The sequence below is a fragment of the Semicossyphus pulcher genome, unplaced genomic scaffold (genome assembly GCF_022749685.1).
Source record: "Semicossyphus pulcher isolate SPU_LCO1_2020_fin unplaced genomic scaffold, fSemPul1.0.p SCAF_11, whole genome shotgun sequence".
In the NCBI taxonomy this organism is placed as follows: domain Eukaryota; kingdom Metazoa; phylum Chordata; class Actinopteri; order Labriformes; family Labridae; genus Semicossyphus; species Semicossyphus pulcher.
Genome location: NW_027211615.1, coordinates 16,394,612 through 16,404,620, shown reverse-complemented (window position 1 = coordinate 16,404,620; position 10,009 = coordinate 16,394,612). Strand labels below are relative to the sequence as shown.

Here is a 10,009-nt window from a genome sequence, read left to right as displayed (position 1 = left end):
ACTCATCCAACCTGCTCCGAACAAATGAGGTGCAGGGTTTTCAGGTCGACATAATCCCTCTCTGCTCTGCCCTTATAGCTCTCCTTGTCATGCTCACCTACTTTTCTACACTGAGAAATCCACGCCTGTGTGTTGTTAACCAAACTCCAGCTAAAAACAAGCACATTTTAGCGTGTAGCCTCTTTATGCTGTTTTTCATCGTAGCCAAATGTCAATGATGATGTCAAGTTTGATAAACAATGTGCACACTCCAATGTTGTGATAAGCCAGCACACTGCTACTGTTTATTCTCAATCATTTGATTTGACTCAATCACACCCTTTTAAATGCCGCTCTCCCAACTCTTTGGTCTTTTGGAAAACGGCACAATCAGACACGGCCATCAGTCACAGCATGGCCCTGCTAAACCCCATCAGCAGTCATGTGGATTGCATTAGAATTGGTCGACCTAAGACTCGGCTGGAAGCCAAAGGGGTTACTTATCATATCCTTGGATGGAGTGATGGTTGAGGAAAAGTACCTGGAGTGGTGAGGAGGATTAGTCAGACTCCCTGCAGGGAAGAGTCCTCGCTGTTTTACAAACTCTTCCCTGGATGTAAAGCAATCGCTACTATGTTTGTGAATTGCACGGTAACAGTTCAGGCAGGCTATTCTAAAAATACAGGTAACACAAGGGGTATAATTTGCACTTCATTTATTTGCATCACATCACTCCAACATGTAAAAAAGACACACAGGTTAGAGATGGAGATGGTTAATTCAGATTAATGACAGGGATACAAAATGTAGCAAAAAATAGTTTGTGGAGTACATACATGCATTTAAAATCCATGTCTTATCTTATATTCCATATATGACCTGTTTTAACAAACAGATAAGCACAAATGTTTAGCTCACTTCCACAAGAAGCATAATAATGCAAAGCTCTGGCTCTGACTTATATTTCCAGCAGACAACATTACACTGGGAGGCAAAATATTGCAACCTTTTGCACATAAATCACAGACACAAGGCTTTTTAAAGTGTACTAGTTTACACTTACATTCAAACAGAGGCAGTTCAGCGTCCTCTATCTTTGTGCACACTGGGCTATTCAGGAGATAAGGAGTGTATTGAGCATACAAACAAAGAGGGGGCGCATAAAAAAGGCCAGGTGGGAGGGTCTGCAGGGTGGAAGTCAAGACTCCTGCAGTGTTGGTTTTCACAGATGCAGATTGATGGGGAGGACGGGACAAAAAGCCAATGATTACAGCTCCCATGCAACCTCCTCAGACAAGAGGATTTACAAAAAAGGTCCTGTGTCAATCTGAGAATTTCGATGTAGGAAACACATTTGTGTCTGACCTTTTACAACAATTCATCCTCATTTGAATTTCAGCTGAAATGAAACTTTGATTCAGCAGTGATTCGACTGTCACTTAATTAACTTGTAGACCACAACATACCAGCCAGGGGAGCTTTCACACGCAGGTAAGAATGTGGCATCTCGCACTGCAACCTGAACTTGCAGCTGCTGCATATAAATAGGCCGGAGCAGCCAGACAGCAAGAACACAACAGTGAAGCAGCTAACGCCCTTCTGCTCAAACAGAGCCCGGACACTTTCTGTTTCTCTCACACTTGCATTAAAGGCTGCAGTCTGAAGCAAAGCACGGCATGCAAATTGACTACATTTACATGACGGCCTGTCCTTTCTCTCCGTGGCTGTATGTTGATATGTTCGCGTTCTTTAGCTTCAATTCACTTCCCCTTTCTCTGATGTGGCTCATCAGTCGTGCAAACAAAGCATACACATACTTTAATGCTGCAAGATGTGGAATAAACAAACATTTGAATGTAGCTATCCTTATTTTGAAACTGAGAATGACCCAGAATCCTCTCTGCTGTCTCCAAAAATGTTAGTTCCCAATGCTCACTGTGCTAATGTCTTGTTTCCCATGCACCATTTGGCATCCCAGAGTAAAATAAGCCAAATAATCAACAGGGAATGAGTCTATCTGTCACAGATCGGAGCTGTGGCATCAAGCAAAAGTATAAATAAATAAAGATTTTTGTCCACAACCCACAGGGTTAAAAGTCTGTTCATGAGTTCAGATGAAGCAGAAGAACTTCTTCCAGCTACACCTGGAGAAAGCTTTGGTGCGCCTGTCCGAGAACCTCCTCTTTTTTGTCTTGCGAGCTTTGTTCTTAATGGCTGCAAAGATGGCCGCATCAAACGCCTCCTTCAAGTTCTTTTGCGTGAGGGACGAACACTCGATGTAGTCCGTAGCCCTGATCTTCTCTGCCATGCTCCGGGCCCGAGAGCTCAGAATCGGCTTGACGTTAGATCGGTCCAGGTTGATGAGGACGTTCACGTCCAGCAAAAGGTCCGACTGGGTCCCCACAAGGACGATGGGCGAGGACGGGTTATGGGCCCTGATTTCGGAAACCCACTTCTTGGTGATGTTGTGAAATGAGGTGGGGTTGACCATGCTGAAGCACAGGAGGAAGACATCCGTGTGGGCGTAGGACAGAGCCCTGAATTCATCAAACTCCTCCTGAATCAAAGATAAACAAAGAAAGGATGTGTCAATCAAACGGTGCGCAGACATGGTCGAGTGAAAGAGACTGAGTCACTGAAGTGTCAGGAAAAGATCAGTCATGCATTGAAATACATGGTGAAATGTTGCTACTGAGTGACATATTGGATGAAGCAATGATGTGACAGTTCGAAACTTCATAGTTCATCTCTGATATCATTAACAAAAAATCTGTTACTCATATAAATGACCTGGCTTTTACTTTACGTATTTTGATTGATGGATAAAGTAGCACTTGAAAAAATAGGATAATTAAGGACTACAACTTAAATACAGACAAAAAGCCAGTTAAAATAATATCGTGGTATATGTCAACATAATTTCTTGTTAATAAGAACTTAAATGAATTACAGTCTTACCTGTCCAGCAGTGTCTAGTAGCTGAACTTTGACTGGCGATCCTTCTACTTGGACCTGACCTGTAACAAGAGATCAGTATCAGTTTAGTTCACTTTATTTAAGCAACACATTTCAAATATTAAAATCCTGCCCATAAAGTACCTAACATGAATGCACAAATTAAAATATTAAACTATGTAAGCCTTTCAAACAGCAGTCAATAAAGTGCTATTAGTATAGCAGCCAGACTGTTCAACTATTTATTATAGGATATGGCATATTGACTTGTAAACAATGACACATAAGTATATTATAGTAACTCTGTAGGCTACTGAACCAAAGCAAACACAGCATTTATGCAATTACACCATTCTTTACCAACTCTTTATTATAATCATTCCTTATAATAATATTGTTAACATGTAACTTTAGAAAAATATTTAATGAAAAAATACTGTATGAAAACTTACCGGAGAAAACATCAAAGCCAGTCTGCTGGTACTCTGTCGGGTATCCATTGGAGGTGTAGCTGACTATCATGCTCGTCTTCCCCACAGCTCCGTCTCCCACCAGCATACAGCTGATGACCCCGGGCTCCAGCTCGTCCTCCCGGGTCAGCCCGCAAGCAGAAGGGACTCGGGACTCGTGGTAAAAATAATCCATGTTAGGTGGCATGACGAGCTGCACATTAAACCTCTGACTGCAGACTCTCCTCCTTTGTGTTCACTGTGAGGACAGGTAGTAGGTTACTGAATAGTCGGTTAAGGAAGTCTGTCTCTTGCATGCCACCAGACTGAGGATCCTGTTCTGACTGACGGGCGACATGTGTGGGGAGGGAGGTTTTTAGGGCAGGTTTGTGATCAGACAGGTTGTGATTTGCATAGACACTCCCACCGAGAAAAGAAAGAAAGAGAGCATATGCCAAATAGATAAAAAGGCCTCGCTTGATGCTTTTTGTTTATCTATATTTATTTTGGTCATTATATGTCTAATCTTTGTATCAGTTCAAGTCTGATTATGTAGTCTGATACAGTTGTTAAAATAAGCATAAACCAATAGGTTAATATAAAGCTATGAAACACATAGCCTTTGCATTCAATTATAAAATGAAATAACACTATTGTGTATGTTATACTAAATTGTAAACATCCTGTAACAAACCACTCACTCAAAGTTTGGATGAACTGCGCCTCCTAGCGGCAAAGACACGCACTACATCAAATGTGATCACATGATTCCTGTGTCACCTGATTCTCCGGGTCCACCCTGTGTTGTGTAGTCGGAAGCTTAGCTAGCGGTTGTTATGATAGCATGAATGATTGACATTTCATATATTCTTATGTGTTTTGCATATACGTTATTGTATTCTGCATCTTGCTTCTCAATTTAGGCGCATGCATCGGGAAGATAAACGCTTGTGTGCCCTTAACGGGCGGAAGTTGTGATTGCTAGTTAGCTTGCTGTTTAGCCATGTCGTTTTAGGATTATTCCTTCGCCAGTATTCTGTTATTTGTAGAGAATTAAGTGAAATTAGGTGAAATAAGCTACAATAAACCATGGCCTCAATTCTTGACGAGTACGAGGACTCGCAAAACTCGCAAATTGCGCAGCAGCACAGCCGCTTGTCATCTGCCAACATCGGGCTGACACATTCAGGTAGGTCGACCACCTCTCTGGAGATGCGCCGTGTGCAAGGATGATTTAACGTTATAATGTAATTAAAGAATGTAAAGACACGCTTTATCATTGTGGTAATTTTATTGACTGACATTAAGTTGTACTTGTATCCTAACATCAGGCTTTGTGAACGTGAGGCTGGAGGAAGAGAAGCCGATATTCAACAAGCAGAGGATCGATTTTACCCCGCCTGAGAAGATAAACCATCTTGCAGTCTGCAACAATCAGCTATGCATGAGTCTGGGAAAGGACACCCTGTTGAGGCAAATAACACTATCATAAGCACTGAAAACACTGTGTTAATCATCACTATTGTTTGTATGGTTTTGATTTGATTAGTTTGACTTGATGGTTGTCCTTCACTGTGATTAGTACTACTCATCTGTTGTTAACTGTTGTTTGAGGAGCTGATACTGATTGTTTCATGTTCTCTTTTATTATACAGGATTGATTTAGCCAAGCCTGATCAGCTTAATCAGACTGAATTAGGAAGGAAAGATGACAGTAAAGTTCACAAACTGTTCCTGGACCCTACTGGTGAGAAAACAGCTTTTTTTTTATTGTATTCTTTCTTCACTGAGCTGTATTTAGAAGTTGCCTCATTTTTACATGATATAAGGGTTTTCTCTTCCATCAAGTACACTGTATACAGCATTTTACCTGGTATTATGTAGTAATTCATGGGGTATGACATGTGAATATCGGCAACAAAACGTATGCCTAGTATGACTTAGTTTGGATTAATGCAAAATTCATCCAGTCAGCATTTCTGTGTGATAAATAATAAATGATCGAGGCTTCAGCAACATCTCAGGCCTCAAACAGCCAGTTTGCCAATTTTCAACGTCAGTCCTATCATGCTATTATGGGGAGCTAATGCCATTATGGTAGGTAGGAAAAAAAAATGCAATTTTGCTCTGTGCCTTTGAAGGATGCTATCTGTTTCTCCAATGGGCCCTTTCTCCACAGCTATGGCGCCAATTTCAAATATTATTGCTTCTATCGATTATAGAGAACACCAGCTTTGACCGACAGCGGCTTTTACCAGGGGCCAATTGCTCCCTTAAAGAAAAACACCAGATTATATGATTACTGTGGCAGTGTCATCCTTATGACTTATCAACCGCATCAGCTTTATCATCCTCCATAATTTCCCGTTGCAGGCTCCCATCTGCTGATCAGCCTGAGCACCAGTGAGTGTCTCTACCTCAACAGGAACACGCAGAAGGTGCGCAGTCTGTCCCGCTGGAGAGGCCACCTCATCGAGAGCGTAGGCTGGAACAAGCTGCTGGGCAACGAGACCAACACGGGACCCATCCTGGTCGGCACCAGTCAAGGCATCATCTTTGAGGCTGAGATCTCTGCGACTGAGGGCAGCCTGTTCAACACCAACCCAGATCAATTCTTCAGACAGGTCAGAGGACGATGTGTATAAAAACACCTGAAAGTAAAAAAAACTAAACCATGACAGCGTCATCAGCTTATTTTTTAATAATGTTGGGTTTGTCCGTACTACTGTAATCTAGACCCATGACAAAAACATTTCCTCTGCCTGAGACAGGTCCACTCCCTGGAGGAGGACGGGAAGCCTGCACCAGTCTGCTGCCTAGAGGTGGAGCGAGGCCTGGAGAACAAGTATTTCATCATCGCCACCACCCGCAAACGCCTGTTCCAGTTTGTGGGGAAGGTGGCCGAGGGGACGGAGCAGCAGGGCTTCAGCTCCATCTTCAGCCAGAACCAGGACCTGCTGCCAAGTTTCCAGGAGTTCCCGGCCAACATGGGCTACAGCGAGATCACCTTCTACACCTCAAAGCTTCGCACCTCCCCTAAGGCGTTCGCCTGGATGATGGGAAATGGAGTTCTGTACGGTCAGCTGGACTACATCAGGCTTGATTCCCTTCTGAGTGATGTGCAGGTAAATGTCTGTTAATGAAAATGTATTTCAATCTACAGATCTTCAATAATGTCGAGTTTCAAACTCCACATTCATATTCTCCATATTTATCTCCTCTCCCACAATAACACAGGTATGGGAGTACACGCCAGACATTGATCTTAGTGTCAACAAGCCCATCTCCATTGTTTTGACTCAGTTTCACTTCCTGCTGCTGCTTCATGACCGAGTTAAGGCCATCTGCACCCTGAACGGGCAGGTGGTCTATGAGGATGTGTTCCCAGATAAATTTGGAACGCTCAAGAGGATGATCAAAGACCCAATCGGTGGTTTGGTGTGGATCTACACTGAGCGGGCTGTTTTCAGGTACCACGTCCAGCGCGAGGCCAGAGATGTCTGGCAGATGTACATGAGCATGACTAAATTCGATCTGGCCAAGGAGTACTGCCGCGACCGGCCCGAGTGCATGGACATGGTGCTGGCGAAGGAGGCCGAGCACTGCTTCCAGAACAAGCGCTACATCGAGAGCGCTAAGTGCTACGCGCTGACACAGAACTACTTTGAAGAGATAGCGCTTAAGTTCATCGAAGCCAAACAAGAGGAAGCCCTGAAGGAGTTCTTACTGAAGAAGCTGAATAATTTAAAACAGAGTGAAAGAACGCAGATCACCCTGCTGGTCACCTGGCTAGCCGAGCTCTACTTGAACCGGCTCGGCCAGCTGGAGAGCGACGGTAACATCCTCATCTTCCAGGAGACACGCGAGGAGTTTCGCCGCTTCCTCAGCAACTCCAAACACAAGGACTGCCTCTACAACAACCGCAGCACCATCTACGACCTGCTGGCCAGCCACGGCAATGTGGACGACATGGTTTACTTCTCAGTCGTCATGCAGGACTACGAGAGAGTCATATCGCACTACTGCCAACATGACGACTACAGTGCCGCTCTGGAGGTCCTCTCAAAGCACTGCGATCAGAAGCTCTTTTACAAGTTCAGCCCAGTCCTCATGCAGCACATTCCCAAAAAAGTTGTAGACGCGTGGATTCAGATGGGCAAGCGGCTGGACCCAAAGAAGCTCATCCCGGCTCTGATGAACTACAGCCAGATGGGCAGCACCCAGCAGATCAACGAAACCATCCGCTACATGGAGTTCTGTGTGTACGAGCTGACTGTGACGGAGGAGGCCATCCACAACTACCTGCTGTCGCTCTATGCCAAGTACAAGCCGGACTCTCTGCTGTGGTACCTGGAGCAGGCAGGGACACACGCCTCCGAGATCCACTATGACCTGAAGTACGCCCTCAGGCTGTGTGCAGAAAATGGCTACCTCCGCGCGTGTGTCCTGGTTTATAGGATTATGGAGCTGTATGAGGAGGCAGTGGATCTCGCTTTACAAGTATGTATTCATTTATATTTAAAATAATGTATCAATAATTATCCAGATTATTACAAGACTTTTTTATTGTCCACAGGTAGATGTAGACTTGGCCAAATCATGTGCAGACCTGCCTGAGGATGACGAGGAGCTGAGGAAGAAGCTTTGGCTGAAGATCGCCCGGCATGTGGTGCAGGAAGAGAAGGATGTGAAGAAAGCCATGAACTGTCTGTCCAGCTGCAACCTGCTGAAGATTGAAGACATCCTGCCATTCTTCCCAGACTTTGTAACCATTGACCATTTTAAGGTATTTCCTTTTCTCCTGTTTTTAACTTTTATAAGAAATATACATAATCAATAATATAACATTAACACAACTACTTTTTCTAAGTGTCATTAGTGCAATCCCTTTATGATACTGCTTGACATGAATCTACTGTATCCTCTTTATTGTTTTAGGAGGCCATCTGCAGCTCCCTAGAAGAGTACAACCAGCACATCGAGGAGCTGAAGCAGGAAATGGAGGAGGCCACAGAGAGTGCTAAACGCATCAGAGAAGACATCCAGGAAATGAGGAACAAATATGGTGTTGTGGATTCCCAAGAAAAGTGTGCTTCTTGTGACTTTCCATTACTTAACAGGCCCTTCTATCTGTTCCTGTGTGGACACATGTTCCACTATGACTGTCTCTTCCAGGTAACGTATCCATAGTAATTTTTCCAGTGTCAATATGTGCCACATATTCTGTAATTATACTTTATAAGATGAGTAAACAGTTTTCCTGTTGTAATAATTCTGACATGTCCCTTTATTCTTATGCCTTCCAGGAAGTGACCCCTCACCTGTCGGTCTACAAACAGAGCCGTCTGGAGGAGCTGCAGAAAAAGCTGGCTTCAACCACCCAGTCATCCAAGTCACGCAGCCGCCTGCTGCCCAAGGACGAGGGAGACACATCCAGCCTGGGGAAGGGCAATGCAGGCACAAGCCGCGAGCAGATAAAATCAGACATTGATGACATCATAGCATCCGAATGCGTTTACTGCGGTGAACTGATGATCAAGTCCATCGACAAGCCTTTCATTGACCCACAGAAATTTGAGGAGGAAAAATCCAGCTGGCTATGAATGAAACCTCCTCCGATTGCAAAGTGAAAAGACATGACAGCCCACTGTCTTATATCAATAAAACTGCACCATATATTCAGCTGACCCATTCAGTGGATACAGACATTCAACTGATTGCCTGTTAGTAGTGCCTACTGCTGAAAACTGTATTAACTTAAGTTGTTCTCTACATAATACACTTACTCTGTTGGCGGTATTTGAAGCTCATTTAAAGACCTTTGCACTTTGTACAGGAATGTTTAGTAAAGGGTGGAAATTGTTGCCAATGATACAAGATGATCTGGGGATGTAAGAAAATTGCCAGGGCTGTACAGTGCGTACAAAGTGCCTAATCCTCTGATTATAATAGCAGAAAAGGAATTGAAAGCTATCATCGGATATAACATCACTAAACATCTATTAACTATGTAAGGTCATGCACTTGTTTGGGCTTTTGAAAACTTAACCTGCACTTAAGACTATTTATGTGATCCTTACTCCTTACTCTGTGTTCATCTCTCAATGAATGTGGGGTGGGACAGATTGGCAAACTGTAATTTCAAACATGAACTGTTTTGCAATTCTACTGTGGCAAATTAAAGCTTGTCAGTGCTGGTGGACTGATTATTTTGGCTGTTTAATTTAATAAATATATAACAAATGATTTTAACAATGGGTTGTACTAAGGAAAATCAATAACCTTCATCGCAATGTCTGAGGAGGGAATCTACAGCTCCTTGAAGGAGTACTAAAACCTCAGCAGATCAGGGAGTATGACCTGGAAAAGACCATACTTGCGCCCCTTAACCAGAAAAATATGTAACTTATGCTTTAGGTGTAAGCTGTCGTTTAACAGGAAGATTTTTACCTTATGCCCTGATGCTGATATATTTAAATATGAGCTAGAGTATGTAATTATTTTATAAAATATCTAGAGTTTACTGTTAACACTTGTCATGCAAGTAATTCTATAATTGTAGCAATTCATTTATTTGTATCCAACTGCCTCACCATACCTAAAACGGAGTTCCCTTCTGGTGACGT

The 10,009-nt window shown here is 43.3% G+C and overlaps 2 protein-coding genes across 2 annotated transcripts; one reads left to right on the top strand and one right to left on the bottom strand.

The window, feature by feature from the left end:
- Positions 1-677: 677 nt before the first annotated feature.
- Positions 678-3,718, bottom strand: rhov (ras homolog family member V). The gene is made up of 3 exons (XM_069657191.1): positions 3,387-3,718; positions 2,938-2,996; positions 678-2,536 (listed from the first exon to the last, which is right to left on the bottom strand). Exons 1-3 carry the CDS (start codon positions 3,589-3,591, stop codon positions 2,090-2,092), a joined length of 711 nt encoding a protein of 236 aa, XP_069513292.1. The 5' UTR covers positions 3,592-3,718; the 3' UTR covers positions 678-2,089.
- Positions 3,719-4,199: 481 nt separating this feature from the next.
- On the top strand, positions 4,200-9,590 carry vps18 (VPS18 core subunit of CORVET and HOPS complexes). Its single transcript, XM_069657778.1, has 9 exons — positions 4,200-4,572; positions 4,715-4,856; positions 5,039-5,130; positions 5,757-6,007; positions 6,155-6,508; positions 6,621-7,883; positions 7,960-8,169; positions 8,322-8,558; positions 8,690-9,590. The coding sequence occupies exons 1-9, from the start codon at positions 4,473-4,475 to the stop codon at positions 8,984-8,986; spliced, it is 2,946 nt and encodes a 981-aa protein (XP_069513879.1). The 5' UTR covers positions 4,200-4,472; the 3' UTR covers positions 8,987-9,590.
- The last annotated feature ends 419 nt before the right edge of the window (positions 9,591-10,009 follow it).

What these genes read in the sequence shown, in the direction of transcription:
- rhov (XM_069657191.1), bottom strand. Translation starts at nt 3,591, where the DNA reads ATGCCACCTAACATGGATTATTTTTACCACGAGTCCCGAGTCCCTTCT. An exon ending in TGGCTTTGATGTTTTCTCCG is followed by an intron (nt 2,997 to 3,386) that starts GTAAGTTTTCAT and finishes CTCTTGTTACAG; the next exon opens with GTCAGGTCCAAGTAGAAGGA. An exon ending in TACTAGACACTGCTGGACAG is followed by an intron (nt 2,537 to 2,937) that starts GTAAGACTGTAA and finishes TCTTTGATTCAG; the next exon opens with GAGGAGTTTGATGAATTCAG.
- vps18 (XM_069657778.1), top strand. Translation starts at nt 4,473, where the DNA reads ATGGCCTCAATTCTTGACGAGTACGAGGACTCGCAAAACTCGCAAATT. An exon ending in ACTGTTCCTGGACCCTACTG is followed by an intron (nt 5,131 to 5,756) that starts GTGAGAAAACAG and finishes TTCCCGTTGCAG; the next exon opens with GCTCCCATCTGCTGATCAGC. An exon ending in CAGTGGATCTCGCTTTACAA is followed by an intron (nt 7,884 to 7,959) that starts GTATGTATTCAT and finishes TATTGTCCACAG; the next exon opens with GTAGATGTAGACTTGGCCAA.